Raw genomic sequence first — 17607 nt, 5'->3', positions numbered from 1 at the left:
AAAAACATAAACCCGGGCAAGTTTAAAATGGATCAAAGAGTCTAAACAACTTCGTTAACGGATTTGCCAAATATTACATTAGCTGATGTGACACGACTAATGGAGGAAAACTTTTTCCATGAAGAATTTGTCCATACATTTCTAGGTAAGTAGAGAGCAAGTCTAACTGTTACTGAACTGTTAACTAAAACGACACATTATTAGCATGTCCACTTACACATAATGTATGTATAGTAGATGATATAGACTACCTTACTAAAACATTATAGTCTGCTTTGAATGAAGCATTATGGTACCAATTACCTTCAATTACTGCCTATGATTGTCCAAGTGAACGTCTTGTGTGTAGCAACAATAACGTTAGCCGGATGCTATCATTATTAGTTAAGATTTTTGTCTGGTAATGTCTGTGATTGTATGTTTGTGTGTCGGGGTGAACTCGTTCCAAGAAAAAAGGGTAGAGACAGCATTTGGTTGCAAGCGGCGACCAGTGAGCCCTAAAATATAGTCGTCTTTAGTGAACTGTCTGCTGCATACATAAGTGCTCCCCTTTCTTATGGTGAAGTTAGGTCCTTAATCTCGCTGGATAGCCTGAATCCACTTCTGTCTAACTTCACCATCAACAGGGAATTAATGGAACAGATACGGCTTTTTACATTGCCTTGACTGCGGAGGAAGTAGATTTCCGCGACGATTGCGTATTTCCGGTCATAAATACGGAAGTTGTGAGAAAGGTCTATTGGATGACCTCCTGCTCACTGCTTCTCACCACCGGGTGGTACTTGCTCTTAGTTTCACTGTCTGCGCCGTGCCGCGACTCCAAACACTAATTTGACGTAGTGTTTTTGTAGCTGCATCTCTCTTCTCTCTCCATTGTACGTCGTTTACGTTTGTGTCGCTTACACGTGACCTGAATTGTCCTCGTGCTGAAAACGTGACTTGTCGCACATCTGACTTTACTTCCCGAGACGCAAGAAGAAATATACAAGAAAATATATATTTTACTAAGGAAAATTTCAAAAATAGTAACGCACAGTGACTTGGATAAGTAACTTTAATCTGATTACTGGTTTGGAAATATTAACGCGTTAGATTACTCGTTACTAAAAAAAGTGGTAAAATTAGAGTAACGCGTTACTAAGTAACGCGTTACCGGCATCACTGGTCTCCAATCACGCCAGAAAAGATCGCTAGATTAATCCTAGTCGCTTTTAGTAAATAAAGTCGCTAAAGGGGTTTAGAAAGTTGCTAAACCTAGTAACAAAGTCACCAAGTTGGCAACACTGCACTGAACGACTCGGACTGTGCATGTGTTTGTGTATGATCTCTGCCTGCCTCTGGTTGGCTAGCGATGGAAACTAAGCCAATTATCACTGCTTATGTGGTTGTCCCACCCCCTTTAACACGCACACACACCAATCAGCATCAGTTATGTGTCTCTCAGCCCCCAACACACACACACACACACACACACACACACACACACACACCCACACTAGAGACAAACATTGCCTGTCTGCATGAGAGAACCTCCTCTGGTGAAAATCGCTTTAGTTTGAGATTAATTATAGTAACGCGCAGCATTTATTGTCAATAACGGAAACGGCGCTATAACGGGAGAAACAGTAATTTATTTGATTACTCGTTACTGAAAAAAATAACGCCGTTAGTAACGCCGTTTATTTATAACGCCGTTAGTACCATCACTGGTAACAAGTGTGTTTATTTAAGTACATGTATTTAAAAGAGGAATATCTGATGATATTGGAACATTGTTCTTTTCACTTCATCAGACAAAATAAACAACCAAAAAAATAGACATTAACACAGAACATCACATGCTTTATACACAGTCTGTAAAATGCCTCGCATTACTATATGAAAAGTATAAAGTATACGTGTGAAATTTGCCCCAGTAAATATACATTTTCATACATATAGTTTAACAAAAGTATGATAACCCACTTAAGGATTTATTAGAGAATTGATCCACAAGTCATTAGATCTCACTTAATCCATTAACCCTTAAGAGTTCCTAGGGACATTTTGTGCCATTTTGATTTTGATTTTTAAACCATTTTGACTGTGATGATTGAATATAGCCCAAACTTGCCAAAGGTTAATCATTTTTGATACATTTTAGAATTTTGGTTTCAGTTTTTTAAATTAGCTTAAAATGGCTAAGCTACGCAAAAACCGACTGATGTGTTCCTAAGGACAAAAATGCCCCATTGAAAACCATTATAACTACCATTTTTGACCCCCCCCCCCCCCATTTATCTTAACATAAACTAATACATACCTTTATGTCAATATATCATTTTGAACTACTGGCCTTGAAGTTTTAATTCTTATACTTGTCCACCAGGTGGCGCTACTTTTTACCATTTCATGCATTCATCAAAATGTCTCAATTTTTGCTGTTTTCTGCGGACCGCATAGCTGCTGAAAAGATAAACCTTTAATGTTGAAAATTGGTGTGTGTGTAAAAAAAGTGTGTCTGAGTGTTAAGGGGGTTGTGGTGATGTCGGGGTGGGGTCGGTGTTGAGTGGGGCAGGGGGGCATATTCATTCTTCTCTCTTTGAAGGGCACATTCTGCGTTATAAACTAATTCAGTTATAAAAACGATGAGAGGCCAGAACCGAAACAAATTCAATGTTCATTTTGTTTCTTGCTCATGTTGTTTATGCAAGTACACTGCTATAAGTATGAACAGTAAAGCAGAAGTAGTAAAAATGGCAAGGCATTACAGCACACATAAGGCTCCTGAAATAGTCATGCACTTCAAGAGCGAGGATGGCTCCTCATCTTCCTCCGAGGATTCTGAGGTCGACCCGGAGGCCTCAGAGGTAGAAGTAGACCAGCTTGGAGTCTAATTCATTAGAGGGATCTTCAGAAGACTTGTCACAAGGTGAGTGCGGAGAGGAGATGGATGAAGTGGCGGCAGGATGGATGTCAAATATTGAAAAATCTTCTGGTCTCCCACAAACATGGAAACGCTCCGCTGCTTCCCAGGAGCCAGAGATTTGATCCCAGGGCTCACAAACTATGCCACTGCCCGAATCAGTGCCCTGACTTCAAGCTTTTCATTGATGCTGATGCATGAAATCCTGCAGCATATTGAGGCCATGACAAACCTACATGGGAGACAGTCACAGCCTGTAGAGATCTTGAGACAGAGAAACTGCAGGCTAATGTGGGGCTGCTCATTCTGACCGGTGTTTACAGATAAAAAATGAATCAGTCCTTAGTCTCTGGAGTGAGAAATCAGGACAGGTCACTATCTGGGCTACGGTGTCCCACAAAAGGTTTCACGACATCAGGCGAACACTGTGGTTTGATTAATGTTAACATATTGGCATTTAAAGGGTTAAAATTTCCACAAATTTAAATAATATTTGACATGTATGTTTCAGGAAGAACTAGTGTTAAAAGATTTAATAGTTTAAAGTGGAAAAAATTATTGATGTATGACATTTTTAGAGCAGTTTTTGGGAAGGTGTCATTTTGGCCTTAGGATCATTTTGGCCTTAGGAAGTGTTAGTTTTGTATAAAATCTGCCCCTGTTCAAAAAATAACAATGCATCAAAATCAATGTTGCTATCAATCTTTGACCCATCCTAGGGTCTAATAATAATTATAATCTAATGGTAGTTCAAATGTTTTTTTGGGGGAAAAAACATGGTTTAATGTAAACAAACTGCCATGTAAAGGGTTAAAATTTCCACAAATTTAATTAATATTTCATATGTATGTTTCAGGCAGAAGTAGTTCTAAAAGACTGCATCGTTTAAAGTGGAAAAAAATATTGACATATGATATTTTTAGAGCAATTTTTAGGAAGGTGTCATTTTGTGGCCTTAGAAACACTTAAGGAAGTTTTTTATAAAATCTGACCTTGTTCAAAAAATAACAATGCATGAAAATCAATGTTGCTACCAATCTTTGACCCATCTCAGGGTATAATAATAATAATAATCACATGGTGGTTCAAATGTGTTTTTTGGATTTTTCTGTTAAAAAAACATGGGCTAATGTAAACCAACATGCATATAAAGGGTTCAAATTTCCACAAATTATATTAATATTTAATATGTATGTTTCAGGAAGAAGTAGTTCTAAAACACTGCATCGTTTAAAATGAAAAAAAATATTCACGTATGATATTTTTAGAGCAGTTTTTGGGAAGGTGACATTTTGTGGCCTTAGGAACACTTAAGGAAGTTTTTTATCAAATCTGATCTTGTTCAAAAAATAACAATGCATGAAAATCAATGTTGCTACCAATCTTTGACCCATCTCAGGGTATATTAATAATAATAATCACATGTTGGTTCAAATGTGTTTTTTTGGAAAATATTTAGTTTTTTTGTTTTTTTCTGTTAAAAAAACATGGGCTAATGTAAACAAACAGGCATATAAAGGGTTAAAATTTCCACAAATGTTATTAATATTTGATATGTATGTTTCAGGCAGAAGTAGTTCTAAAAGACTGCATCGTTTAAAATGAAAAAAATATTGAAGTATGATATTTTTAGAGCAGTTTTTGGGAAGGTGTCATTTTGTGGCCTTAGGAACACTTAAGGAAGTTTTTTATAAAATCTGACCTTGTTCAAAATATAACAATGCATGAAAATCAATGTTGCTACCAATCTTTGACCCATCTCGGGGTATAATAATAATAATAATCACATGGTGGTTCAAATGTGTTTTTTGGAAAATATTTAGTTTTTTCTGTTAAAAAAAACATGGGCTAATGTAAACAAACAGGCATATAAAGGGTTAAAATAGGGTGACCATACATGCCATTCTTCCCGGACGCGTCCTGGCCAGGATTTCGGTGTGTCTTCCGGAAGTCGTATTTGTTGACTGCATACGCCATTCACTTAAAAACATAAGACATACAATCGTAGTTTCATTCTTACCTTAAAAGATAACGGTTGCTTTTCTGTAATAATAATAATAATCCTCTATGACGTATGCGGTCGACAAATACGACTTCCGGAAGACGAACCCGAAATCCTGGTCAGGATGCGTCCGGGAAGAATGGCGCGTATGGTCACCCTAGTTAAAATTTCCACAAATTTTATTAATATTTGATATGTATGTTTCAGGCAGAAGTAGTTCTAAAAGATAGCATCGTTTAAAATGAAAAAAAATATATTGACGTATGATATTTTTAGAGCAGTTTTTGTGAAGGTGCCATTTTGTGGCCTTAGGAACACTTAAGGAAGTTTTTTAAAGGAACTCTTGAGGGTTTTTAACACAAAAGCATAGAAACATTTGTACTTTTAGTACTTTAGTTTAACATCTCAAAAACATCACATCTCTAACAACAATAAACTTGCTTACTCTTTCAGTCAACATATTTAATTGTTATCGGGGCTTACCTGAAAAGAGAATTTTAATATTTTAAAATAAGTAAGACACAAGCACATTTGATCTGCTTCCCTTTCTTCATCTGTAACAAGTGTGGGGGAAGGGATCTTGTGTGTCTGTCCTTATTTTCCACAGGTTGCCCCCTACTGGACTAGTTCCAAATTACACATTTGCCTTTGGTTCAATACATTAAATGTTTGTCCTTATTTTTGTTATTTATAACCAGGGTTCTAAATTAACACCCGCCAACCCGCCAAATGTGGGTTAAATTTCATTTTGGCGGGTGTTAATAAAATCTCACTAGCCAGTTTTGCCGGTGATGCATGCGGCATTGCACGCATGATACATAAAACTCTGATCTCGGTGATATCCCCCTGGCTGCTGGCAGTACTTCCTACATTTACCATAAACACTGTGCCGTAATGCTACGTGATGATCAACAAAGAAAAGAAAGTTTAATGCCAAATGGCTGACGGGTCGCGAATGGCTTGTGTTTGATAACGAAAATGTCGTCATGTTTTGTAAGGATTGCCGCATGTACGCAAAAGAAAAAAACAAAACGAATAGTTTCGTGGTGGGAACTAATAATTTTAAAGTTGAGGCAGTAAAGGACCATGAGAGTGCACGAAGTCATCAGGAGAGCCTAAGGATTAAAGCTGCCAAGACGGGTAGCATTGAAAAGACCCTTGCTGGGAAAAGCCTCGCTTTATTAAAGGCGTCTGAATTGGAGAAGATGCAGCTACTTTTTCGAAATGCCCACGCCATCGGAAAAAAGGGCCGGCCTTTCACCGACTTCGCATGGATGTGTGAGTAAGTGAATTAACGTTACTATTTACATGTTTCACAAACAGTGCAATAAATGCACTTTAGAGTGCTTTCATAGACAGATAAAACTTTACGTTTGGGGTTTTTAAAAAAATCTCAGTGAAATGTACTGTGTTGTAGGCGCTAACAGTGGCTTCATTTATACGAAAATGTATTTTAGGGTGGACAGGAAGAAAGGCTTGAAGATAGGAGAGACATACACAAATGACTACCAGGCAAAAGAGTTCATACACTACATAGCAGAGGATGAGAGAAGAAAGATGAGGGAAAGATTATCAGATGGCAAGTTCATCTTGGTCATGTCAGATGGATCCCTGGACAGTGCAGTGATGGAAGAAGAAATGGTCTACGTCAGGAGTGCCAGTGAGGGGAAGGTCAAAGTTGAATTTGTCGGGGTAAAAGCTGTCTCAACGCCAAATATAGCTGAAGCAGTGTGCAGTTTAATGGAAAGTGAAGTCAGCACTGATTGGAAAAACAAGCTAGTGGCAATCACCACAGATGGAGCTTCTGTTATGACAGGAGTAAACAATGGTGTAGTTACAAAACTGCGTGCAGAAAAATCATATGTGCTGGGGATTCACTGCATGGCCCATAAGCTAGAGCTTGCCTTTTCAGATGGAATAAGAAAAAATGTGATGGCCAGGAAAGTTGAGGACATGTTAAGTGGACTCTACACCTTATATCATAAGAGTGGAGTGAATAGGGCCAGCCTAAAGCAACACTTCAGGGAGCTCCACATAAAGGCTTTGATGCCAACCAGAGTAGGTTGAACCCGGTGGCTACCACATCTCTTCAAATCACTTGACCGTTTTCTCAGGGGATATGCTGGCATTGTACGCCACTTAGAGGAGAAGGTATGTTAATTTATAGCCTACTAAAACCAGCTGTGTAGATGGATTATTTAATGTTTGCTTTCTTTTTCTCTTCATCAGTTTTAAATGCTGTCTGATATAATGCAGTTGTTTTGTTTATAGTCCCAGGAGGCCACGAACATCAATGCTGTTCTGAGGGCAAAAGCCAAGGGGTTCCTCAACATGGGCAAGGATGGTGGAGTGCTCAGGTTTTGCTGCCTTCTCCATGGCACCATTTATCAACTGAGCAACCTCTCCAAGTCACTGCAGAGGTCAGTGTCAACCCTGGCTGAAGCTCAGAGCTGCCTTTCCTCCACTCAGGCTGTCATAGAAAAGTACAAGTCAAGGTATGTATCATATATCCTACAATGTATCATTTAATTTTAGATTGTGTTGGTGTGTGTTTAACTATAAATAAAAGTATAAATAAAGTATTTAAGTATAAATAAAAATAAATAAAAAGACGCCCATCCATCTATCTCTGCACAACTGTAGACCGGGACCTAAAACGAGAGCAGTGCTGGACACAGACACCTATGAAGGAGTCCTCCTGAAGCCTACTGATGCCGACAAGCATGACAAGGCAAAGAATGAGCTAATCGATTCTCTGTGCCAGTGCATCACTGCTAGATTTAGTGATGTGAACAGTGGTGTCCTGCAGGCGATGCGGCTGACCAGTTTCCATTGCTGGCCAGAGGCAGACACAAGTTCAGGTTAGCAATTCAAATGTAATTTTATATTTTAAGACAACTGCTTAAGTTTATATATAGATTTTTCCCTTTTGTTCTCAGATTTTGGTGATGAAGAGGTAAACAAACTCATCAGTCACTTCCGACCTCTATTACTCTCTGCTGGAGTGGATGTGGATTTGATCCCTGATCAATGGACAATTCTCAAGACTGAACTGTACACAGCAGGATTCAGCCAAGGTACTTAGAGAATAATGTTTGTGTAAAAAAGAATCTCATACTGATATCTTATCCCTACCACAAGTGTTGAAAGTTCCCAAGCTCTATAGAAATGTCTTATATTGTGATACAGTTTTATTTTGTTTATAACGGAATCAGATTATATGTAATTTGTTAAAGGCACAATCCAAATTTAATGGCATCTTTTAATAACTAAAGGTGCATTTGAAAGTGTCTAATTATTTGCAAGTGCATAATGCATATTGTTTGTCTCACCCTGCTACAGAAACCTTTGAGAAAACCTGGCCTACTGTGAACAGAATGCTGCGCCATCGGTGTCCTGATGTCCTTGATCTTTTTAATGCTCTCCTTACCATCCCTGCAACTACAGCTGACTGTGAAAGAGGTTTCAGTGTTATGAAGCAGGTAAAGAGTGACTGGCGCTCACGCCTAAAAGGTGAGACCCTCTCTGACCTCCTTAAAACCCAGTTGTGCTCACCTGACATCAAAGACTTTGATCCAACCAAAGCCATTGACATCTGGCATGCTGACAGTTTGCGCTCACGCAGGCCTGACTTTGTGCGCAAACATGGAACAAAAGAAACAAAGGGTGGCTCAGATTCTGATGGCACCTCTGATGAAGAAGAAGAGCTCTGAAGACATAAAATGTTTGCACTTTCTGTGTATATTAAGGGTGTTTTCACATATACACTGTTTAGGTCGGCCCAAATGACGTGTCGCTCCGAGTACGGTGCGTTTGGGTCAGTGTGAACACAACAGCCGCACTCGGGTGCGCACTAAACGGCGGCTCCGAGACCGCTCTAAACAGGTGGTCTCGGAGCGGCTGTCGCCGAACTCTGGTGCGACCCACCTGTGGTGTGAACACTGCCGGACCTCGGGCCGAACCAAATACAGGAAGTTCTCCACATGTTTGAGCCACTGGGCTTCCGTTGTGACGTGAGCCGGGTGTTATATTGTGGGTTAACAACAAACAAGCCAATCCTGTTGCGTTGCATAGAGATTCACTGTCTCCTTTACGTTTGAGCTGATGATTTTATAAATGCATAGCGGTCCTCCACACACAAATAGTGACATTACGGGCTTTTTAGCAAACGGCTCCGTGAGAAAGGCTTAAATAGAACAGCTACGCAATTTCGCGTTAAAGCAAAGAAACTTCGCAAAGACGTGCATCGTTTATCTCCACATCTTGATAGCTGCGCTCTCCCTGTCAGGCTGGTTGTCGTGGAAACGTGGGGGTGGTCATGAGACGGTAAGAGCTGTCAGAGACCAATGACAGCGCTGACCGTTGTCACATGGTGTACGGTGCGGCATTTCGAGTAAAGTATAAAATATATAAATATGTGAACACGGACCGCACTAACTGAAAAATGATACAATGTATTTTGGTGCGCTCCGAGGCCGCACCACGATGCGCACCAACATATGTGAAAACAACCTAAGTTATATGCATTGCACTTTATATGTGTTTTCAGGCCAAAATGTTAATAAAATGATTAAATGCATTCAGTGGCACTCATAATTTCTTATTTTCACTGGAAAAAAATTTGGCTAGTGGAAATGCAGATTGGCTGGTAACTTTAGAAAGTTACCAGCCACTTTGGCTGGTGATCAAAAAAGTTAATTTAGAACGTCTCGGTTACGGATGTAACCCTCGTTCCCTGAAGGAGGGAACGGAGACGTCACGTCGTGACCGACGAATTGGGAGCTCGCTTAGAGAGACCAATCTGCTTCGAATACTACTAAAACGCCAATGAACTTGGCATTGAGATATTTGCATAATGCTGGCGCCGCCCCGCCAGGTGCGTATATAAGGCGCACGTGCAAATAGGGAAATCAGCTTCTGTTCGCTGAGAAAGCCGGAAGGTGACCGGCCTAAACAGCAGGTGGCAGCACCTGTGGCGACGGGACGTGACGTCTCCGTTCCCTCCTTCAGGGAACGAGGGTTACATCCGTAACCGAGACGTTCCCTTTCAGTCGGTCACTACGACGTCACGTCGTGACCGACGAATTGGGAAACCCTACTAAAACGCCACTAGGGGCTGACCTCTTCCAGTGTCTGCTTAAAGCCCTCCGGTTCCACTTAAGGATAGGAGAATTAGGTTTCAAGGCAGAAGGCCGGGCACTAGATGTTCCTTTAACCCCACAGTAGTGCCAGCGACTGGGAAGCGCCCTAACTGAGCGGTATAGGGACGCTGCGGAAGCCACCGCCCCATTAAGGGCTAATGGTGGACGAAAGTCAACCGTAGTTGAGGTATAAATGACAGCCGTGGCTGTGTAAGCAAAGCAGTGCTCTGCTAAGGGAAACGTGGGCTGGTAGGATTAACCCCACGGAATAATACTCACAAAGGAACCCGTTGGGACACAATGTGGGGCCCTGGCCAAACACGTAGGTTCGTAAGAATACAGCTAGTGAAAGGCTGACAGCCAATGCTCCGCAACAAAGGCTGTCAAGGCAGTGGAGAGAGCAAATCAAACCATTACGCATTTTTGCTCTGTTAGCCTTCCATACTGAAACTCAATTTGGAGCCTCAGTCGGAGGCTGCAAGCCGACTTGCGAGTCTGCTCTCCGTGTCCTCCCTGGTGAGGACAGAACACGAGAGGATACAGGCTCGATACGAACATTGTAGAATCTAATGAACGTATTAGGTGTCGCCCAACCAGCAGCTCTACAGATGTCTGTTAGCGAGGAACCACGAGCTAATGCCCAAGATGAGGCAACACTCCGAGTGGAGTGCGCTCTCAAATTAAAGGGGCAAGGAATGCCCTGCAAATTGTAAGCCAGGGCGATAGTATCAACTATCCAATGAGACATCCTCTGCTTAGTGACAGCTTTCCCTTTCTGCTGGCCACCATAACAAACAAAGAGCTGGTCTGAGGTCCTGAAGCTTTGCGTGCGGTCCACGTAGAATCGCAGTGCGCGTACGGGGCACAACAAAGCCTCGGTTGGGTTTGCCTGCTCCAAAGGCAATGCTTGCAGGCTCACCACTTGATCTCTGAAGGGAGTAGTGGGAACTTTGGGCACGTAGCCTGGTCTGGGTCTCAAGGTCACGCTCGAGACAGAAGGACCAAACTGAAGGCACGAATCGTCAACAGAGAATGCATGTAAATCCCCTATTCTCTTCACCGAGGCCAATGCTAGTAGGGTCAGAGCCTTCATGGATAGAAGCTTCAGACTCGCAGACTGCAAAGGCTCGAACGGAGGACTCTGTAGCGCTTTCAGCACCATGGACAGGTCCCAGGGAGGAATAGAAGGAGGGCGCGAGGGGTTTAGCCTGCGAGCGCCTCTCAGGAATCTAACAACCAAATCATGCTGGCCCACTGATCTGCCGTTAATAAGTGAGTGATGCGCAGATATAGCGGCGATATCAACTTTAATAGTGGACGGTGACAGCCTACCATCTAACCTATGTTGAAGATATAAAAGCACAATGTTAATAGGGCATTCTCTGGGGTCCTCGCGTTGCGAAGAGCACCAGGTGACGAAAAGGTTCCATTTTAACGCGTAAGCCCGTCTCGTAGACGGAGCTCGTGCCGCGTCAATAGTGTTAGATACCGCTTGGGGTAAATCACTTAAACCTTGCGCGCGCTCAACGACCAAACGTGGAGATTCCACAGGTCGGGGCGCGGGTGCCATAATGTGCCCCCTCCCTGAGAAAGAAGGTCCTTCCTCAGGGGAATCCGCCAGGGAGGGGCTGTCGCGAGGAGCATTAGTTCCGGAAACCAATTCCTGGTCGTCCAATATGGGGCGATCATTAAAAGGCTCTCCTCGTCCTGCCTGACTTTGCACAGAATCTGTGCTATTAAACTCACTGGGGGGAACGCATATTTGCGCAGGCCCCGCGGCCAGCTGTGTGCCAACGCATCCACGCCGAGGCTGCCCTCGGTTAGTGAATAAAACAGGCGACAATGGGTATTGTTCGGTGACGCAAATAGGTCTATCTGCGCTCGACCGAATTTCCTCCAAATCAGCTGGACCGTCTGGGGGTGGAGTCGCCATTCGCCGGGGCGCGCTGCTCGGGAAAGCGCGTCTGCCGCTGTATTGAGCGAGCCCGGTATATAAATGGCACGAAGGGACCTCAGATGCTTCTGACTCCAAAGGAGGAGATGACGAGCGAGATGCGACAGGTGACGAGAGCGCAAACCGCCTTGACGGTTGATATACGCTACGGTCGCAGTGTTGTCTGAGCGTACTAGTACATCCTTCCCTCGCAGCTCCTGAGCGAAGCGTACGAGTCCCAGATATACCGCCCATAACTCGCGGCAATTGATATGCCAAAGAAACAGGGGTGCTGTCCACACCCCCCAAGCCCTGAGCTCGTCGTACGTGGCTCCCCAGCCCGTGTCGGAGGCATCTGTATGCACAACAGCATGCCGGGAGACCTGTCTCATGGACACGCCGGCCCTGAGAAACGCGGAGTCTGACCACGGGGGGAATGTTAGGCGACACGCAGGTGTAATGGTTACACGATGGATGCCAGCGCGCCACGCTCTCCTCGGGACTCGATCGTGAAGCCAACGCTGAAGCGGTCTCATATGGAGCAGCCCGAGCGGTGTCACGGCCGCTGCTGCTGCCATACGCCCCAGGAGTCTCTGAAATTGTTTCAGAGGGACCGCATTCTTCCCTCGGAATGAACCGAGGCAAGTCAGAATTGATTGGACGCGCTCTTCTGTTAAATGCGCCGATAAATCGATCGAGTCCAGTTCCATACCGAGAAAAGAGATCCTCTGCGTGGGGCAGAGTTTGCTCTTTTCCCAGTTGACCCGAAGACCCAAACGGGCGAGATGTTGAAGTGTTAGATCTCTGTGTTCGCACAGCGTCCGCCGAGAATGCGCTATTATAAGCCAATCGTCGAGGTAAGCCAGAATGCGAACACCGCTCTCTCTGAGGGGCTTTAACGCCGCCTCTACCACTTTCGTGAACACACGGGGAGAGAGAGACAGCCCGAACGGTAGTACTTTGTATTGATATGCCCGCCCCTCGAACGCAAACCGGAGAAACGGTCGGTGACGAGGGAGAATGGACACATGAAAGTATGCGTCTTTCAGGTCTATCGCTGCAAACCAATCTTGGGGGCGTATTGCACTGAAAATTTGTTTCGGTGTAATCATCCTGAAAGACCTCTTCTGAAGAGATTTGTTCAGGACACGCAAATCCAAAATCGGTCGTAACCCGCCGCCTTTCTTGGGTACTATGAAATACGGGCTGTAGAAACCCGATCTCATCTCGGTAAGAGGGATCGGCTCGATCGCGTCCTTCGCCAGCAGGACTTCGACCTCTGCACGCAGTACATGTGCAACGGACGCTTTCACCGTGGTGAAACGTATGCCCGCAAATTTGGGAGTGTGCCGATTGAATTGAATTTCGTAACCGAGGCGGATCGTGCGTAAAACCCAACGAGACGGACTGGGAAGCTGAAGCCAAGCCCCCAGGGACCGTACGAGAGGAATTAACGGCACTACCGGTGTACCCGCGGCGGGGCAGCGAGGCGGGACAGGCGGGACTGCCGGTGCGTCTGCCGTGACAGCATAAGCATCTACAGTATGTGTGTGTGTGACACTGACCTGAGCCCGCTGAGGTAAACGGTCGTCCGGTCTCCTCAGCTGAGGACGCAGACTCCGAAGGGGTTGCTGGTGGTCCGGTCTCCGAAGGGGAGAGCTCGAACTCCTCAGAACACCCACTGGCGACAGAGGAGAGGGAGGAAGAGCATCTGACTGCCCGCTCACATCTCTCTCGATCCTCTGGAGACCTGGAGAAGGAATAGGAATGCACTCTTTTTGTGGTTTTGTGGGTGCCGGCTGAGAAGCCGGCGGAACAGAAACAAAACGAAACAAAAGATTTTCCACCCGGCCCTCTACCGGTGGAAGGAGCGGTGCCGTCACCGTCTCCCGTAGAGTGATCCCATCCAACTCCAGGTCGCCCGTCTCAGGGCCGCTTCGATTTCCGTTTGCCACGGGAAGCGGGTGGTGCGGGCGGGGCGGGCTGCCGACGGCTGTTCCCTCTCCGTGGTCTAGAAGACGTTCTAGCGGGGGGGGCGGAGGCAGCCGCCGGAGGGCGCCCTCGGCGAGGAGCAGACGGGGCCGCCGGCGCTGGGGGGCGAGATGCAGGTCGCTTGCGCCGGGGCATGATCTGAGCGATCGCTTCCGTCTGCTTCTGGGCGGCGGAGAACTGCTGGGCAAACGACTCCACCGACTCGCCGAACAGGCCTGCCTGGGATACGGGCGCATCCAAGAACTTGTTCTTTTCTGCATCCGTCATGTCGGCCAGACAGAGCCACAGATGGCGTTCCTGGACCACCATCGTGGACATCGCACGACCGATCGCCTGTGCCGTGACCTTCGTAGCACGGAGGGCCAGATCCGTAGCGGCCCGGAGCTCCGACAGCACAGGCGAGTCGTGTCCTCCCTCGTGCAGATCTCTCAAGGCCTTGGCCTGGTGGACCTGCAGCAACGCCATAGCGTGCAGGGCTGAAGCCGCCTCTCCACATGCATGATAGGCAGCCCCCGTTAAACCGGAAGACTGTCTGCAAGCACGGGAGGGGAGGGCTGGGCGATCCTTCCAGGTGGAAGCGGTGGCCGGACACAATTGCATCACAACCGCACGCTCCACGGGGGGGATTCCCGTATAGCCCTTAGCGGCTCCATCGGTGAGGGAGGTGAGGGGGGAGGGCTGAAACGGCCGTAAACGGGTAGAATACGGCGACCTCCAGGTCCTGGTCAGCTCCTCGTGCACCTCGGGGAAGAAAGGTACCGGCGGAGAGGGCTGTGAAACCCGGGCAGCTCCAAAGAACCAATCATCCAGGCGGGACGGTTCGGGCTGTGGGGGGTGAACCCACTCCAACCCGACGGTCTCCGCCGCTCGAGAGAGCACGGCCACCATCTCTGGATCGAAATCCGGCGTCACGACCCGTCCGGAAGGGGGGAGGACATCCAGATCCTCAGAGGTAGAGGGCCCACCCTCGGATGCTGCGGTCTCCGTGGACCCGGAGGGAGGCACGACAGATCCAACAGACATCGTAGAACACGACTCTGAAGTTTCCATCGGCGCATCAACCGGCTGTGGATGAGGAGGCTGAGAGGCAGAGGACGAATCCCCTGCCCGGTTCAGCACAGTGATGCGGAGATCATCCTTCGAGAGCTTCACAGCCGCACCGTGGCGGCGATCAGAGCTCGTCGGACGTGGGTTGCGTTTTTCCCGGAGGAAAGACAACCGTCTCCGCAAATCCACAAGGGACATGTTCTCGCAGTGAGAACACTTACCCCCAGCGAACGCTGCCTCAGCGTGCTCGATGCCCAAGCACGAAAGACAACGCTCGTGACCGTCCTTCGGACCCATATACTTCCCGCATCCAAGATCGCACGGACGAAAAGCCATCCTGAAAAGGACGCTAATGTCCGGATATACGAGAGAGTGGCTGCCTTTAACAAGGCACAAAGCTCTCTCGTATCACTCTTTTAGGGAAATTCACTCAGATGCTCAGTTGATGATGCGCACAGGGAAGGCAACGCACACACTAAACTCAAAACAAACAAAAAAGATGCAGAGCCTGTGGAATACTGCGAAGCGTCCGCTGTGGTACTGCCAGTCCAACCAACTTCCGCAATCGATCCCAACAGAGTGAAGTAGCTTCTCAGTAGCAGATACTGCCGGCTTTCGAAGCGATAAAAAGCTGATTTCCCTATTTGCACGTGCGCCTTATATACGCACCTGGCGGGGCGGCGCCAGCATTATGCAAATATCTCAATGCCAAGTTCATTGGCGTTTTAGTAGTATTCGAAGCAGATTGGTCTCTCTAAGCGAGCTCCCAATTCGTCGGTCACGACGTGACGTCGTAGTGACCGACTGAAAGGGAACCCTGTTTATAACCACTACACATAAATCAATATTATTTGTACTGCTATTAGGTTACTGCTACTACATCGCACATACATACATGCTTCATATTACATTCTGCTCTTACAAGGTAACAGCTAATAAACTGCACCCATTTATATTTTATTTATATTACTCTAAACCACCTTCTGTAAACAAACAGCACTACTGTCTACACTGCACTATATTTTTTGCAGTTCTGGTTGGACACAAATTACACTTAGTTTTTTTTGTGTGTACTTGTACTCTGCATAATGACAGTAACATTGAATCTAATCTATTTCCCTACCCTTTACAGGAGAAGCACGGTTCAACCAAATGTTCTGCAAGAGATCCAAGCAGTGGGTCTTGAAGAAAATCTTCATACCACACACCACACAGTTTGTAGACGAACTCATCCAGAAGGCCATTGACAAGACTCAATCCAAACATTGTGTTCAAAGTGCCAACGTCCTCACTTGCCCTGCCACAGCCTGCACTGCCACCCAACATTGCACCAGTGCCTAAACCATCAAAGGAGGCTGCCACGACTTCTTTCAAAAGTCACTTCTGAGACTGACACTTTCTAATAATAATAAATCACCTCTTCCCTGAATCCTATTGCTGTGTCTAATCAGATTCTGACACCACTCTTTATATTATTATATACTGTGTGTATATATACACATAATGTTTTTGTATATATTTTTTGCTTTGTTTTTATTTTGTGCAGGACATTTTAGATGTAAATTATGTCATTGTTTATTTTAATGTGTGCTTTTCACTGGTGGCACAATATTTTTCCTTTGTGAATAATAAAAAATACATTTCTTCATCTAGCCCTGTCTTTTGTACACCAAATTTATACATTATAGACTTGTGGAGGCGCAACTGTTACTGTGATTTAGCTGTCATTACTTACTTTAAAAAATCATTTGGGTTAAAAATAAAGCCAAATATTATGTTTGTTACACAATTTAGACTTAAACTTAAAAAAAAAATGCAAGAATGCTTTCCTCAAATTGCAGTCACTCTAATGTAGCAACAATAAGGACTATAACACGAACCACAATCAGTGTGAGTTTTAACTTTTTATTAAAAAACATAAACAATTCACACTAATAGCTCATCCAGAGCTTCATCCGTTTCTTTATAGCCGCTATATTATCCGTGAGGAGCTGGATATCTACGTCTAATGTCCTGAACAACGAACACACCCATACGGAAATGTAATATATGACATATATGACCCTATATCAAAACCGATCTTGGCATATATGCTACATATATATGCTATATATTAATATCACATATGTAGATCCTCTGGATATATGAATATATAGGTTTAAAACATATATTAAATACCCATATTAAAATGTATATAAATACATATATTAATATCATATTTAGATACTCTTGATATATGAATATATATGTTTAAAACATGTATGGAATACTCATATTAAAATGTATTTAAATACATATATTTAAAATATGTATATGTATGAATTTTTATATGGGTTTGTATGTTACAACCCAACACCATATAAAATGGATTTTGACAGGGTGTATGCTCCAACCATGGTATCAATATGTTTTTTTTCTAGATGCATAAAACAACATATAGGTCTAGAATATATTGTTAACTGTAAATGGGTTTGACAAAAATACTTTTTATCGTCATTATATTCATGACTAGATTTTTTTTCCAGGAAAAAAAGGTTGACTTGACATGAGTATTAACACCAAGCCTAACATAATGAAATAAAATGTC

The 17607-nt window shown here is 44.5% G+C and overlaps 1 protein-coding gene and 1 long non-coding RNA gene across 4 annotated transcripts in view; both read left to right on the top strand.

Moving 5' to 3' along the window:
- Positions 1–17607, top strand: part of LOC141362158 (uncharacterized) — a 270438-nt gene that overhangs the window by 48819 nt on the left and 204012 nt on the right. The gene's annotated exons all lie outside the window — the stretch shown is intronic.
- On the top strand, positions 2553–16617 carry LOC129446335 (zinc finger protein 862). Of its 3 annotated transcripts, XM_073863809.1 has the most exons (6): positions 2553–7058; positions 7179–7402; positions 7551–7768; positions 7826–7984; positions 8250–8420; positions 16153–16617. In XM_073863809.1, exons 2-6 carry the CDS (start codon positions 7239–7241, stop codon positions 16359–16361), a joined length of 921 nt encoding a protein of 306 aa, XP_073719910.1. In that variant the 5' UTR covers positions 2553–7058; positions 7179–7238; the 3' UTR covers positions 16362–16617. The 3 variants fall into 3 exon arrangements, with proteins under 3 accessions (XP_073719910.1, XP_073719911.1, XP_073719912.1); XM_073863810.1 differs by having other exon boundaries at positions 2553–7402; positions 7847–7984; XM_073863811.1 differs by having other exon boundaries at positions 2553–7402; positions 8250–8389; positions 16153–16286.

This window comes from Misgurnus anguillicaudatus, chromosome 25 (genome assembly GCF_027580225.2).
Source record: "Misgurnus anguillicaudatus chromosome 25, ASM2758022v2, whole genome shotgun sequence".
Lineage (NCBI taxonomy): Eukaryota > Metazoa > Chordata > Actinopteri > Cypriniformes > Cobitidae > Misgurnus > Misgurnus anguillicaudatus.
Note: the sequence above shows the minus strand (reverse complement) of the source record. Positions and strands in the feature narration are given on the sequence as shown.

Excerpts from the sequence above, each read along its gene's own strand:
- LOC129446335 (XM_073863809.1), top strand. The coding sequence starts at position 7,239 with ATGGGCAAGGATGGTGGAGTGCTCAGGTTTTGCTGCCTTCTCCATGGC. Across the intron at positions 7,985-8,249 it reads CACAGCAGGATTCAGCCAAG|AAACCTTTGAGAAAACCTGG; the intron begins GTACTTAGAGAA and ends ACCCTGCTACAG. Across the intron at positions 8,421-16,152 it reads CTGGCGCTCACGCCTAAAAG|GAGAAGCACGGTTCAACCAA; the intron begins GTGAGACCCTCT and ends TACCCTTTACAG.